The following is a 16,243-nucleotide window of genomic DNA, read 5'->3' as shown; positions in this document are numbered from 1 at the left end:
GAGCTCCTTGCAGCCGGTAGCCTTTAAGATACCAGTCTACTTGCGGCATGATCTCTATAAGCTTGGGCAGTCCCCGTGGCTGCTGGATTCGGTTCCAGTTCCCAGCACACGCAGAGGATTGCAGATAGATAGCTACTCTTTCTGTGAGTTTATCGCCAGATAAATAAACCTTTGTTATACCTCATTCCAGGCTGTTGTGGAACTCTTTCGTGTGTCAGCACCCGGAACCCACAACGGATAGAGTGCCGGCGTGCTACAGCTTGTGTGTGTGTGAGCCACTGGAGCGTGTGCATACAAGAACGCATGTGCGCACCCGCAGTGCATAGACGCACACTTACGCTCTCTGACACAGCACGGGTGGGTGGAGGTTGTGTATGCTGCTGACCTGGTAGACGAGGTGACACCTATGTTTAGGAGCTACATGGAATTGGGATCAGATTTTGTTTGTTGGGTTTGGTTGATTTCATGGTTATTTTTGTGACCAGGTAGGAAACCATGATATTGTCACCCAGATGGTCACACCTTTGAGTTTATGTATCAAAACTGATCAGATAATTTTGGGGGAGGGGTTTCTCTGCAACCCTGACTGCCCTGCACCTCAATCTGTATTGAACTTGAGAGCTGCCTGTCTCTGCTCTGAATGCTGGAGCTAAAGGTGTGTGCCACCACTGCCACCTGACTTGATCAGATCATTTTTGCCAAGACCTGTTTGGTTCTACTTTAAAAAAAAAATATCTTCTATGTTCCTTTGTATGTTTAAGTGTATGTCATGTATGGGCCTGTGCCTGAGGAGGCCGTCTAACGTGGGTACTAGGAACTAGGTCTTCTGCAAGAACATGGAGTGTTCTTAACTACAGAACCATTACTTTGGTCCTCAAGACTCTACTTTTTTTTTTTAAATTTATTTATTTATTAAAGATTTCTGTCTCTTCCCCGCCACCTCCTATTTCCCTCCCCCAATCAAGCCCCCCTCCCTCGTAAACCCAAAGAGCAATCAGGGTTCCCTGCCCTGTGGGAAGTCCAAGGACCACCCACCTCCATCCAGGTCTAGTAAGGTGAGCATCCAAACTGCCTAGGCTCCCACAAAGCCAGTACGTGCAGTAGGATCAAAAACCCATTGCCATTGTTCTTGGGTTCTCAGTAGTCCTCATTGTCCACTATGTTCAGCGAGTTGGGTTTTATCCCAGGCTTTTTCAGACCCAGGCCAGCTGGCCTTGGTGAGTTCCCGATAGAACATCCCCATTGTCTCAGTGTGTGGGTAAGACTCTACTTTTTAATGTTGTTAAATATCCTCATAATTTTATGAATAAAATAAATAATTTTATTTCCATTTAAATAATATGTTGGGGGAAAGCACAGTGCTTCACTAGGTGTGAGTCTAGTTTTAGTGAGACCAGCTAATGGTTTTCTAAATAGCAATAATTGTTGAGTTCCATTCAGTGGGGACATGAAGAGACATAGGATTTTTCTCTTTATCCCCTGACCCTCTTTTTGATATAGGTGCCTCTGTATCCTGGGTTGGTTCCCAATTTCCTATACAGTGGAGGCTGGCCTTGACCCCTTCTCGGTCTCAAGTGCTGGGATGGCAGTCACTCTCCATCACAGTCAGTCTGTGTGAGGCCCAGGAAGTGCCATACCACTGAACTACATGCTCTTTCCCCAATACTTGTGAAGATGCTCAGGTTGGCCTCCATGCCCTGCCGTAGCCAGCCTTCCATGCAGCTTCTAATGCAGCTCTGTGTGTTTGATTTTTTTTTTTTTTTTCTCTCTCTTGGTTTTTCGAGATAGGGTTTCTCTGTTTGTCCCTGGCTACCCTGGAACTCACTTTGAGGTCCAGGCTGGCCTCGAATTCACAGAGATCCACCTGCCTTTGCCCCTGCTGGGATTAAAGGCGCGCACCACCACCATCTGACAACCAACCTACTTTTGAATTCTTTTTTCCCCATCCATAAAAGAGGCCTGCTTTTGGTATAGGTTTTATAAACATTGGTTACAAGTATGGAAATAATTTGTTTGTTTGAGACAGGGTTTTTCTGTAACAGCCCTGGCTATCCCGGAACTTGCTTTGTAGACCAAGAGGATCCGCTCGCCTCTGCCTCCCCAAGTGCTGGGATTAAAGACGTGTGCTACCGTGTGGAAGCACACTTGGCCCACAAGCATGGAACTCTTGAGGGGTTCTGGACATATGTTTGGTTAAATTGTAGGCACGTGTTAGTGTTATTAATATTATTTGTACTCTGGTTCTTTCCCCCACACTCAGATTTTTTTGAGAGTCTCAGTCTCATGTAGCCCAGACTGGCTTTGGATTTTCTCATGTAGCCAAGGGTGGCTTTAAATTCCTAATCTCGCTTTCACTCCTGATAGCTGGGATTTTCGGACTGTCCCTATGTCTGGTTCATTCTCGTCAGAATCACATGGCATCATGTTTATTTGCTTATTTGGTTTCCCAGCTCCCTGCCCTCCCTCCACAGTGTAGGTGTACCCTGTGTCTGTGTTCACAGAGGGGTCGTCAGCATTACAAGTGTGCTTTACATGGCAAAGGCTTCTGAACGTTCTGTCTCAGAAAGACCTCACCTGCAGCCAGTGACTGAGACCTCATGGGATGTTCAGCCAGCTAGTTTCCTAAGTGCGGAAATGAATGGGCCTGTGGTCAAATCTTTTGTCCCTTTGTCTTGAGATACAGTGGGACCAGTTTGTCCCCAACTTGTCTGTGCACAGAGAACAGAGGGTTCTTAAACAGAGGAGCCTTTATACGAGCGTTTGCAGATGGTACCTCCTGCTTCCTCGCAGGGGCATCTTTCCTTGGGGGAAGGGGGTTCAGTATTAGAGTAACTGGTTAAAGAACAAAGGTTTGGGGCTGGAATAGATGGCTCTGTGGTTAAGAGCAGAGGACTTGGATTCAGTATCCAGCGCCCACAAGACAGCTCACAGTCATCTCTTAACTCGGGGGTATCCAAAAGCTTTTATGGCCTCTGCAGGCACCCGCCAAGCATGGGATCCATACACACACACACACACACACACACACACACACACACACACACACACACACATCCTGGCAAACCAACGTGCTTATAGATAGAAGTAACGACCTAGGACTTGCTTATACTGCAGAGACCCTTCCCAAAGGATCTCAGGAGATCTCAGTTTCCAAGAATTCGCCTTTCTATGACAAGGTCCCTTTGAAGAGGCAGGCTCTCTGAGGGTCTCATAACCAGGCTGGCTTCATGACATACAACTCTGGTCCTCCTGCTTCTGTGTGCTGGTTCGTTTGTTAGCCTGACACAGTGGCTGAGTAACGGCCTCCCTCGGGCTGACCTAGGAGAATGTCTGTATGTCTGTGTGGGAATTTCACGGCTGTTGATTGCTGTGGGCAGGTGGTTCTGAGAAGTCTAGGGAAGACGGCTGCATGTAGGCCTGGGAGCAAGTCAGTAAGCATCTTTCCGTGATTCCTGCCCTGGCATCTCTCAATAATGGGCTCTTCTTTTTCTTTTATTTAATACCACCACCACACCACACACAGGGTTTCTCTGTGTAACCCTGGCTGTCCTGAAACTTTCTCTGTAGACCAGGCTGGCCTCAAACTCAGAGATTCTCCTGCCTCTAATAATTGACTCTCATGGGAGAGTGAACCAGGACCCTCTCATGGGCTGGGATATAGGTTTGTGCTGTCTAGTGCAGTTTCTGAATTGGAAACCCCCGCCCAACACACTCCAGCATTGGTCTCTCTCAGTTCTTTGCTCAGCCATTTTCTCATAAGCTCTAAAGGGCAGGGCCCCTTGGTGCACATCTTTTGTATCCAGTATTTCAGGTTCTAGAGCAGTGCTTCTCAGCCTTCCTTGGGCTGCGACCCTTTAACACAATTCTTTATGTGGTGACCCCAGCCCTAGTCACTACATCATAACTGTAACTTTGCTACTGTTATGAATCATCATGTAAATACCAGACATGCTAGGAACTGTTAGTTCAGAGTTCTCCATGTCTCCCAGGACCCTTGCAGTGAGCTGGGAGTGTGTGTGTGTGTGGGGGGGCAGGTGGGGTTCTAGAGTGCTCGGCACAGCAGAGCCCACAGCCCCTTTGTTGGCTTTCTAAGTTACTACTTCCTCTTTTCACCATTCCTAAGGGTGGAGTGAGAAGGGCTCCAGAGGTTGCATAGGTAAACACGGGATAGTCACACAAGGGGAAGAGAAAAGGCCCTCTCTGTGACATAAGCTTCACTGTGGTTCCTAAGGATTTCTGGGCTTAGTGTGAACAGTTTACACTCCCTGCTAGGTAAGACTGGGAGAATGCCACCTGCCTCCTGCCATAGCTGGTCCCTGTGGCTCATAACTGGGAGTAGCCCCCCCCCCCCCCCCCCCGTTGGGATGTGTGGAAGTGACTGTAGATTTGATAGATGGGGGAGGGACCACTCTCCAGGTGCCAGCCAGCCCGGGCAGATGTTGGTTGACGTACATTTCTACTGGGAAACTCTCTTAGAAGAATGGAACTGAGGCCAGCTGTGATGGTTCTCTCTCAGAGAGGAACAGGGTTGCTACATCCAGTGGCCTTGCAGACCTGTCCAGCTGCTTCCACCAGGCAGAGGTCCTGTTGTGCCTGGCTCTGCACCCCCCTAAGTTAGAAAAACAGATGCAGCCCGATTCCATTCCATTCGCCTCTGCCCCTAGCTGCTGCCGTGGCATCCTGCTCCAGCTGCCCTCCCCAGGCTTGTGGCAAGGTTAGGGGAGCCAGGCGCCAAGTCCCAGCAGCCAGAAGGAATCTCGCCACTTGTCACTGTCCCGCACAGATCCTTGAGGATTTGGGGGACAGGCCTGTTGGTGCAGTGTGGCAGTTCCAAGCTGGCCATCTCGAGCAGCTGTTTGGCCTGGGCAAGAGCATGTTTTCTCGGTTGGGTTAAGTAAGGGGCAAGTGGTGATAGGTGTGGGAGAATGAGGAAGACAGTCCTGTAAGCCGTGAAGCCATGCACGGGAGGCAGGCACCAGGTGTTAGCATGGTCTTTTGTTTTGCTGTGATATTTAATCAGACACAAGGCAGCTAGCATCCTGTCCCCCAAACATTCATTCAGGTAATTTTCTATCCCTTTCCCTGATACTGTCTCTGAGGCTGGGCCTTCTTCTATCACCAAACTGACCTGAGAATCACATCAAGCCCCCGCCCCCCTTCCCTTCCTCCTTGCCCAGTTGTAATTCTCTATGCATGGAAAAGTTGTAAATGCTGCCACCTGTTGACCAAGTGTGCACGTGCAGCCCATCCACGTTCACCATCCTGCCCAGGTGGCAGCTCCTGAGTTCTGGGCACTTCAGAAATAGGCCCTGCCCAGGTCTCATAGGGTCTGTCAGCATCTGAGTTTAGTGGGGTAGGTACCACACTGGGTCCGCGGTTCTCTGGGCTCACCATTGTGAGTAGTAGCCTGTTCAGTCAGATTCACATTTTCTGCCTGTCTTGCCCTCCTCTCCCTTTCTCCTTCCTTCTGTTTCTCCCATCACTCTCTCCCTTGTATGTGTATGCATGTGCAAGCACAAGTTTTGAGTCCAGGATCTCACAGCTTCCCTTTTGCTGAGTTGCTCGCCACACCCCCGTAACTGTCTTCTCTTAAATATGGGTTTTTCTTCTTCCCTCCCTCCCTCCCTCTCTCCTCTTTGTCTCCCCCCACCCGAGACAGGGTTTCTCTCTGTAACATTCCTGGTTGCCCTAGAACTCACACAGATCTGCCTGCTTCTGCCTTCCCAGCACTGGGATTAAAGGCATGAGTTACCACCACCTGACTAATATATGGATATTTCTATTTGAAGATTTTTCATGGATCATATTTTAACTTGGAATTTATATAGGGGGTCTTTTCACAAGCCAATACCCTAACAATTCAGTCATTGTTCCAGGAGTTTGAGTCTCACTCAGTGCCCAGAGTCAATCTTCTAGAAGGGAACTGGGATCAAATAAATATCAAATGCTAGCTATATAGATCAGAGAAACAGAATGCGTACATTTCTTTAATCTCCCTCCCTCTGTCTCTTATCTGCTGTGGTCCAGGTGCAGCCTGGGTTCAGACCCTGAGCTGGGGAAGGGGCGATGGTGAAGAAGTGGAGTGTCTTTTCCACCAGATGGGTTTCACACAAGTGACTGGCCCCGAATACCTCCAGCCATCTTTACTTACAAACCATACTAACAAACACGGTCCCCCCACCCCCATCCTTCAACATTAACCTCCGGCAAAAACAAATGTGCCACATATGGTTTCCCCCAGCTTTTCCATCAAAACATCTTTCAACCCAGAACAACACTCATCCTTTTGCTAGCTTGGCCCAACACTGAACTGGGCACACCCTGTCTTTACAAAACTAAGGGCGGTAAACATAGGCACACATTTTCAAGAACATATCGTTCAAAACATACTTACAGAAATAGGGGTGATCTGCTTTCGACCCTGTCAGCACCGAATCAGAACAGCTCCCGGGGTCTGAAGAGACAGCTGGCACCCCCAGACAAGAAACCCGAGAAACGCCGGCTTCCAAAGAATTTTAGGGAAAATATTCGAGAAAAGACCGGGGTTCTCAGAAATGATCATATTTGTTCCATGCATGATTGACAAAATGACACCAAAACAGAAAAAAAAAAAATCATCAATATTACAAGAGAGAAGAGAACACGCAGGCTGCATGCTCCCAGCAGTAGTCCGTGCTGTCCCGAAGGCCACTGGTCCTAGCTGACTGAGACTGTCCCTGCACGTGGGCTTTTGCCTCACCCGGAGACGTGCTGGACAAGCATTCATATGCTGGCCGGAAACTAGATTGTACGGCTCCTAGCATCTATGAATAGCTCATTCACACAGACATTAGTCGATAGGTCTTCACATTGTACTCTTTTTCAGCTCGTTCATTTCAAAATGGCATGTGCCGCCAGTGGTTAAAGAGCCAGGCTCACCGCGCTTTCCCTCGTGGTGTTCGTGGTAGCCTGCGATGTTAGAATTACATCCAAATGACTTGCTGTGCCCATACCAGCTTGAGACGGTGATGTAGACCAACTTGAAGAAGGCACCACCTACCACCTATCACCTCTAGGCCCCAAGACCCTAGTCTGCATTCCTGTCTAGGTCTGAACCATAAAGCTGAATATAAAGCCGAGGCTAAGAATTCCACTTTGAAAATCTTGGAAGTAGTTAAACTTTGAGTAGTCTACTCAAAGCGACAGCCTGCTTTCCAGTACCCGTGACAGAAGCCCAGATGTCTGTGGAGGCTCAGAATATTTCCAGGGCCTTTGAGCTAGGATACCACACTTGTCCCGATGAGTCTCTTCAAGGTCTGCCCCTTCTAACCACTGTTGTTTAGTGGGCATGAACTAAAAAAGGCAAGCTAGCCTTCCCTGTCCCGTAGCCACTGCCAACGCTGTGACTGAGACTCATACTTTATTATCAAAAACAAAAAAGACAATGTCCATGAGCCCAGATTTATATTTTGATATTTTCCCACACTTAGAAAAGACAGATCTATAATTTTTGCAGCAAATCATTTTCAAAGGACTAGTTATTTTTGCAATCGGCTTAGCTAAAGATCATCTCCCTATAAAAAGCCTTGGCTGACCTGAAACTTGCTATAGGACCATGCTACCCTCAAAGGTCTGCTGATCCCAGTGTTGGGTGTAAAGGTGTGTACTACCATGTAGTCAGGCTTAGATATATTAGGTAAAAAAAAATTTTTTTTGAGACAGGTTCTCACTTATTTCCCAGACTGGCCTGGAATTCACGACCCTCTTGGTATAGCCTCCCAAATACTGGAATCGTGAGAGTTTGCAACCATTTTCCTGGCATGCTTCAAGAGCGCCGTATGGAATTGTTAGGTTACATGGTACATAAAGGGCCAGGTGATTGTCTGGGTAAAGGCGCCTGTTGATTCAGGGTTTCAAAGACAGGCCTGCAGTTACTTGTGGTAACAGACTGGTAAGCTAGAAGGCACCAGATAGGAGGAAGACTATCCCTATACTCTCCCTATAGAAGAAGACACGAGGAAAGTAGAACTTGCTCAGCAGCACGTGGGGTTGTTCAAGGCAAAGCTTGGCCCCAGCTGGGCTAGTGCCTTTCATTCAGTTCAGTGCAGTCTGCTCGGAATCATTAGGACTCCTAGACCACGCATGTGATCTGGGCTATGAAAGAACATATTTACAGATGTAGTTACAAATTATTAGTTAGCTCCCTTTTGGATTGTGTAGATTTTTATTATTCCCCATATTCAATGGACCGTGTCTGGCAATTGATCTTTTGTTTTGGCCCTTAGGGTTCCCGAGGACGTTAGTACAGGCAGAAGCCTTGGACAGAATCTGTGATGTGGACCTAGTGATTAGTCTGAATATCCCTTTTGAGACACTTAAAGATCGTCTGAGCCGAAGATGGATTCACCCTTCTAGCGGGAGAGTCTATAACTTGGACTTCAACCCTCCTCAAGTGCTGGTAAGATAGACTGCGTGCTGGGTGGGGGACTTGAGCATCCTGTTCAGGGAAAATAAAATCTATATAGCCAAGAAGCATAGACAAAGTTGAGATTCAGTCATAGTCAAAGGGGAGAGCTAGGACTAAAGGCTTAGCAAGGCAGCCTTGCTGGCGACCTGGGGAAAGTGGCCTCCTCCTTTTTGTTTCATGATTTTTTATTAAACTATTGACATTTATTTGTTTATTTTTTGGGGGTGGGGCTTTTTGAGATAGTGCTCTGTGTAACAGTTGTGGCTGTCCTGGAACTCACAGAGATTTGCTTGCTTCTGCCTTCTGAGTGCTGGGATTAAAGGTGTGTGCTCCTACACCTAGCTGTTGATGGCCGTTGGGTCTGGCTGTCCCGGATCTCACTATGTTGACTAGACTGACCTCAGACTCAGTGCTGGGGCGATCCCTTGTGGAGCCACATGACCACGCACATTTGTGAGAATGGTTGCTTGTTTCAGTGTTTACAGTGCCCCAAAAGCAAATAAAAGGAATGTTCATCTGTAGGACTGTGTCTGCGTGCTCTTAGGTTACAGAATTGGTCAAAAGAATAACTATGGAGTTTTCTCTGCCCTTTTGTGTTGGGGATGAGAACCCCTGAGCCCCTTGTGTACGCTTATCAAGAATCCTACCACAGAGGTACACCTCCGTTTCCTGATTAACCCCCCCCCCCCCCATAGGTAGCCCAGGCTGCTTCTAACTCAAAGTTCTCTAGCCTTGGTCTTCCAAAGGCCTGAGAGATTCTGGGTGTGCATCCCATGTCTGGTTCAGGATACTTGTGATTATCTTTCTGTTGATTTTTTTTTTTTCCTCCTGACTCCCTGATAATGGCTGATTGAACTAATGCATGAATTCTGCCTGTTATCTCTGGACCGGAATAGGTAGCATGGTATCAAATCTTTATATGGAAAAAGCCTTGAATGTAGATGGAAACAGTGAAAGCTACTTTAAGGTGGTATCACCACGGCTGGTCGCCATTGTGCCAATATTGCCCTTAATGGTGCCAGTTCATTTGTGATGAGCATTAGAGGACCCCACCCTAGCTAACTGTTTTGCTCACTCAGTCTCTCACTTATTCCATAGACCCAGGTTCATTGTTTTGACTGGGCAGGTTCTTGCCTTCTGAGTGGCTGGGTAGACAGGGTGCCATTGAAGTGTAATCCAAGATATGGCGATAGGAAAATAAAAGGGGAGAGAAGAAAGGACTTGGAAGCGGAAGCTCAAAGGCTCCCCTGGCCTTATTCAGACATGCTCATCAATTCTTACAATATCTGAAAAGCTTTACTTACTGAAGTGTTACTTTCCAAAGCCCAACTCTACCTGAAAGGAACCCCTGATGACAGTGAACGCTGTTTCCAGAGACAGAAGTGAAAGTGAATGGCCAGCTCCACCAGCCACTGGTGTTTCCCCAGGGTAGAGTGAGGTTGCTTCCCGGGTGTCCTTCTCTTTCTTCTGGAAGCAGCACTGTTTGCTGCTACTTTAAGCATTGTGGCAATCAGTAAAACAGATCAGTCACGGCCTCTGTGTTTCTGCATGCTGACCCTGTGATAATGGTGTGTACTGTCATGTGTCATCAGTGTGGCCCCCAGCTGTAACAGGATTACAGTGTGTTTTAAATTCCCAGGCAGCTTCTCATGGTCCATGTGAGTTGCCGGAGTCTTGTAGATCCTCCCTAGCCTGTCTTTTGACAGATTTACTCTGCAGCTTTCCCTAGAGAGGATGGTATGGGCTTGGGAGCAGAATTCTGATGCTACTACTGTGCTGTGTGTAGGTCGCTGTGCTTCCTAGGGGATTCAAAGTACCAAAAGGGAAATTTGCTGGTGTGTGTCCCTGGCTCTTCTGGAGCTAATGATGTAGATCAGGTGGGCCTTGAACTTACAGACAGAGCTACCTGCCTCTGCTAGCATTAAAGGCATGTGCAACCACATCCACTGAAAAAAAATTTTTTTTTTTTTTTTTGGTTTTTCGAGACAGGGTTTCTCTGTGGCTTTCGAGCCTGTCCTGGCACTAGCTCTGTAGACCAGGCTGGTCTCGAACTCACAGAGATCCGCCTGCCTCTGCCTCCCGAGTCCTGGGATTAAAGGCGTGCGCCACCATCGCCCGGCCTTCCACTGAAAATTTTATATATTTAAATGTCTCATTTCTTAAAATGCTTGTCCTTGATGGTCCTGGGTGTTGGAATCAGACCTATTGATAAACCTCAGGGTGTGTCGTTGGTTTTTCAGAGGATTGCTCCATAGCAGTGTGAAAGCTGACAGATGGTATAGAACCATTTTCTCCCCCTGTTTTTGCTCCTTTTATCAGTTACTTGTTTGTATCCATGTTCATATGGATATATACTTGTGCGGGTCCCATGGCACAAATGTGGGTGACTAAGGTCAATTTGCAGGAGTCTCCTTGTGGGTCCAGGTTCATGAAGCTTGGCATCAAGTACCTTCGTTTGTGAGCCACCTTGCTCGCTCCTCAGTTTGGGTCTTGAAATCAGTTTCCGTCCCACCATAAGAAGCCAGAATTTAGAAGGAAAAAAAAAAAGCAGTTTGGGGCTATTTAGTGGGGCCAGCATGGCATTATGTAGGTATGTTGTTTAGGGAGGATTCCCAGAATTTAGACAGTGTTAAAAGTACCATTTAGGTGTAGCACCGGCACGTGTTTATAAAGATATGAATAGTCAAGGAAGATTTAGTGCCCTTCTCGGGACATGAGGCCAGCATAGCGAAGCCCCAGGCTTGGGTTTGTAGATGTGGTTAGAGTTCACTTTGATCATGTGGTGCGGTACAAGAAAGTTCTGACCTTGGAAATGGCCACTGGTTGGCCGTGTTAACTGGCTCCTCTGATGTTTTAGGGGGTTGATGATATCACTGGTGAGCCACTTGTCCAACAAGAAGATGATAAACCCGAAGCAGTTGCTGCCAAACTACGACGGTACAAGGATGCGGCAAAACCCGTCATCGAACTGTACAAGTGAGTGTGCCTTAGTGTGTTCGTGGAAGGGTCCTGCCAGAAAGTCATAGGGCCTGATGGGAGGATCTCTGGGCTGAGCCAGGTAATGCTTCTTCCAGCTAGATATGTCTCAAGGTCCACACTTCCCAGAAGGTGGGGGAGTAGTGGAGTGGTCTGTGGGAGGTAAGGTCCAGCATCTTTATTCAGGAACCTGTTAGAACGTGAGGGCTTAAACCCAGTTATCTCTGTCTGTATTATGTCTGGACTTTTGGGGTGGGGGTGAGGGGGTTAGGGGGGTTTGGCAGCTGGAGTCGAGGCTTTATGAATTCTATGCAGGTGTTCCATCTTTGCGCTCCAACGCGCCCCCCACTCCAGCCCTCATTATCTTATTAAATTGCCTTAGATACTTTGACATGCTTTCATGTAAATACGTGATTCAGGTAGACTAGGGTGACTGTCAGACTATAAACAGAGCAGGGGATGGTTCCTGCTTTAACCTCGGCTCTCTGCCTGCCCTGTGATGTTAAACAACCTAAACGATGTTTTACTTGGATTGTCTTCCAGGAGCCGCGGAGTGCTCCACCAATTCTCCGGGACGGAGACGAACAAAATATGGCCCTACGTTTACACACTTTTCTCAAACAAGATCGCACCTATTCGGTCCAGAGAAGCAAACTGAGCCTGCCCCTGGAAGAGCCAAGAAGACGTGGTCGTTCACTCAGTCATGCGTGTAGTCCTGGTGCCCTGGCCAAATTAGGAGCTAGCTGAGATAGCTTGCAGCATCTTCTCTAGTTTAAGTGAATGAAGTAATGAGGAAAACCTAGTGGGTAGAAAGCATCCATGAAGATACCCTCCTCCTGCCTTTGAAAAAGAACGCAGAGCTCTGCAGGGGCGAAAGCCCAGACTGGATTTCCACCAGTGTCGAGCCCATACTCTAGATGGGTTGCAGCCATGCGCTGCTATCGGAATCTTTTTGCACACGATGGTGGTGGAGTGTCTGGTCCCTGCCACCTTCCACAGGCTGTTGAACCACAGCACTGTCAAGCCTGAGAACTTGGAGAGCTGTGGTCCTGGCTTGTCCTCCACCACGCCCTCCTTGATGATAATTGAATTGATGCTAATTGCGCTCAGCCACTGCTTCTCCACGGCGACTGTTCCACCCTCTGACATCCTAGTCTCTGCTGACCGTGTCCTATCTCATCTGCTTGCTCTCCTCATAAGCTGTTTGGTAACACCATAGTCTCTGCCTTTATCCCCCTAACCTCCTCTCTCTACAGACCGAGAACCAGGGGAACTGAGCCAGGCAGAGTGCTCATCTTGTGAAACGGCTGCTCTGACTGTCTTGAACCCACTCTGTACCTTCTGTTGTTTAAAAACGACTAAAAACGATTCCCTGAAGTTTTTGGGAATTCTCAAGGGAAAAACAAACAAACAAGGGAAATGTTCACTTAAGGAAATGTGGGATGGTCGTCTCTTCTGCATAGAAGTAGTGATCGTGTGGAAATCACTGGACTAATGAGATGGTTTCAGCTTCTTCATTCAAGGCAAGGTGAATATTGAACGTGCTGCTAAGTATTACTGCTGACAGTGTTTTTCGCGAGTGATCCAAGCAGATGGCAAGAAGTCAGTAAAGGGAGCAAGCCTGTGGGCTTAGAGAGTCTTGCACTAGCTGTACATTGCACCTACACTGAGTAAGACAGCTTTACCGCTGTGGGAACGCAGAATCTTTGTTTTCTTCCTTTTCCAAAGATGCAGTCTATAGGTGGCCGCAAAGTCCAGAAATGAAGATGCTAATATTTTGTCAATCATCATGTCAATAAAACATTTGTTAAAAGACTTCCCTGGTGTCCAGACTTGTTGGCCACCTTGTATAATTCTTACTCTTCTCTGGGAAGAGAAGTGACATTTCTTCTTGCTGCCTTAAGGTGTCCTACACCCGCCTGTCCCCCAGGGAGTGTCCTGGTGATTTAGTGTGACATCTCATAGTCTGTGGGGGCAGGGTGTGGGGTGGGCGTAGCACTTTAGTGGTGTTGATATATTGCATTTTGAAGGTGTCTGTGGATCCCCGGTCCATTCACTGCGGTCTGTTCTGTGTGGTGATGAGTCTGTCTTCCTTACTGTACTGCCTGGACTCTGTGGCTCCTCTCAGTGTCCTCCCCTGTGCATGTTCTTCAGCTGCCTTCAAGGCAATGCAGAACAGCATCCCTCCGCATGCTCCCAAGTGAAGACGCCTGGCTCAGGCCTGTGACCACGTGGGCGCTGTCATGTTGATGCCGACTACTTTGGAAGCTTGCATTTGGATGTCACTTGGTAGGGGTCAGGGGAGGCAGGTCAGGCATGGGAAACTGCTGTCTAGAGGAGGATCACCCTGAGATTATTTCCACAAACCAAGGGAAGTAGAAACTTAAAGGAATTTGAGGTAACTGGGGGCGGGGGGGGGGGAGTAACTTCCAACTTCTTTCTTCACCTCTTTTAAAGATTGAGGTGTGACCAGGTCGCTGCCTGCACACTCTGTCTTTCCATCTTTTTCTGTTTGCATTTCAAGCTCAGTAGTCTATGGTAGCTAGGCACTGTGGGACACTAGGGGTCAGGAGTGTCTGTCTGCTGGTGAGACCAGGAAGAGGCAAAAATGCCTTTTCCAAGGTCTTTGCTGATTTACACGTTCATTGGCCGAAAAAAGGACATCTGGTTTTCCGCACCAGATTTGCCTGTTCTTTTGTTTAAATGACTTTGTCAGAAGGGCGCTGATACTGAAAATACCTTGACAGGTAGAATGAAAGAAGCATCTTGTCCTTCCCATCCCTGCCTGCCTGTCCCTCAGACAAGAGTCTGCCAAGAGTCTGGGTGGTTTCTGAGATTCCACGCTGACCTTAGTCCACAGGCTCCGCCCAGTTCTTTGTTCAGTTTGCCTCCCACCACCCTTTTGATTAGAGCTTGGGAAACCCTGCATGTCGGTTCCTCTAGCATTATGACAAAAAATGGTGCCACGAAGGAGGCCTTCTGAGTGCATTGTTTACTCTCAGGACCTCCATTAAGCATCTTGGTGACTCTTCCCAGCATCCCATGAGGTAGACACAACCAATCCTTCCTATGAACAAGGAGTCCAGTTTAGGAAGTCTTGCCCAGGCTCTTGATACAAGTGAACAGTACAGCTATGACCCACTCCCAGGTTTTCCTGCTTCAGAAACCACAGGCTTTTATTGGATGTTAGCTGTCTGTCTCGCCCTAAGCACCCCCCGCCCCCCAGTTCTGCTTGTGGGCTCTGGAAGAGTGGCAGACATCATTGGAGTGGCTTAGGCAAAGGAACTTGCCAGAAGAGGCCTCTAATTACAATACAAGGCTGGGTTTGGACCCAGGCTGACTGGCCTCAATTCAGGTATCAGAAGCCATGCATCCCATGTGAAGAACACCTGCCATCTGTTAAAACCTAAAAGTTATCCATACATGCTATTCCTTATTTTTTGGTGTGGTAAACCGAACAGTTCTTGGCAGAATCAATGCTATCACCTGTGCCCGGGCACGTCATGGTCTGGCCATTCTGTAAGTAGTTGAGTGTGAAGGAGACAGGCTATGCTTGCTATTGGCCCAGATAGCATTCATATAGACTGTATCTCTAGTGACAGAAAACTGTAGGAAGCACAAGCGTCTTGCAAGAAAAGATCTTTGTTTCAAACTTTTGAAAGGGTCATTACCTCTCTGGGATGAGAGAGAAGGGAAGAAAATTTTGTCGTTGTGGAAACTGCATGCGATGTTAGGGCTCAAGGCTTTTCTAGTTTTCTGAGAATTTGTACTACTGAATTTATTGTTTTTGAGGTGGACAGATCTCTGGGGGGAATATGTTGCGCTATGATGGCATTTCACTGTGATCCCCCAAAGTTCACGGCAGTCTTCTAACCCAGTACCACCCGTCTTCTGTTCGCTGGCCTGTGAAAAATGGCTTCCTTTTTCCAGGAGCCGATGGGCCTGTTTTTCTTTAGTGTGACAGTCTGTGTTCCTGATTTTGGAATATACTTAATTCAGAGTATCTGAACGTGTTCAGTATATGCTAGCCTAACTTCATTGTATTAATTGGCTTTTTTTGTTGTTGTTGTTATCTTGCTTGAAGATCGATTTGTATTCAATTTGATAGAAATAAACGTTTTTCTGCTTGATGCAATCAGTTCATTTAGTGTTTGTGGCTGTTTATACACTAAAGTTTTCAGGAGTTTGCTCTTGGTTGTTTACGCCACGTGATGGCTTTTCCGTTAGCCACAGTTGCCTCTAACGTGTAAACGAGGCAAACAGTGAATGTAACCTAAACCGTGCTTCCGGTCCTGTTCGCTTTCCTGCTGTTGCTATTGTTCCCTTATGTTCCTTGTTTGTCCTGCCCTTTACTCGTTAGTTTTGTTTTTACAGAAGCTGGAGCCAGAGCCCTTTGTAATGTTGTCTGGTGGGAGCTTGGGCCATGAAAGAAGTACCTACTGGCCTTTCGCAACCCTGGTATGGCCTTCTCCTGGGGGGGGGGGGGCTTCCAGTAGCTGAAACCATCTGGAAGCCAGTTCTAAACCCATGCATGTCCTTAGGAAGGGCAGGGGAAGGCCATCTGGATAGGATGGCTATGTGGCAGGTTGTCAGATGGCTGAGACACCCACGCTCCCTCATTGGGGGAGGAGTTCACAGCCCTTCTCTCTGGGCTTCTTCATACTTGGACACTTGCCTTGCTGATGTCACTGAAATAAGGGTAGACAAAATTGTGCCACTTCAGAGCTGACAATGGAAGAGTCAGAAATCCTAGTGAGGTGAACAATGCCTTGGGACTCTTAAAAGGGAAAACTTAGAGCAAAGATATACCCTGTCCATACT

General features: G+C 47.6%; 1 protein-coding gene across 1 annotated transcript in view; it reads left to right on the top strand.

Annotated features, from left to right (window-relative positions):
* Ak4 (adenylate kinase 4) overlaps positions 1-15,562 on the top strand; it is a 53,503-nt gene extending 37,941 nt beyond the window's left edge. Inside the window, exons 3-5 of the mRNA XM_050136136.1 lie at positions 8,265-8,437; positions 11,304-11,422; positions 11,966-15,562. Coding sequence (XP_049992093.1) covers positions 8,265-8,437; positions 11,304-11,422; positions 11,966-12,080 — 407 coding nt within the window. The 3' untranslated portion in view covers positions 12,081-15,562. The remainder of the gene's footprint in view (positions 1-8,264; positions 8,438-11,303; positions 11,423-11,965) is intronic.
* The last annotated feature ends 681 nt before the right edge of the window (positions 15,563-16,243 follow it).

The sequence above is a fragment of the Alexandromys fortis genome, unplaced genomic scaffold (genome assembly GCF_014885135.2).
Source record: "Alexandromys fortis isolate MF-2015 unplaced genomic scaffold, M_Fortis_MF-2015_v1.1 scaffold_13, whole genome shotgun sequence".
Classification (NCBI taxonomy): domain Eukaryota; kingdom Metazoa; phylum Chordata; class Mammalia; order Rodentia; family Cricetidae; genus Alexandromys; species Alexandromys fortis.
The sequence above is the reverse complement of the archived record's forward strand: the minus strand, read 5'-3'. Positions and strand labels throughout refer to the sequence as shown.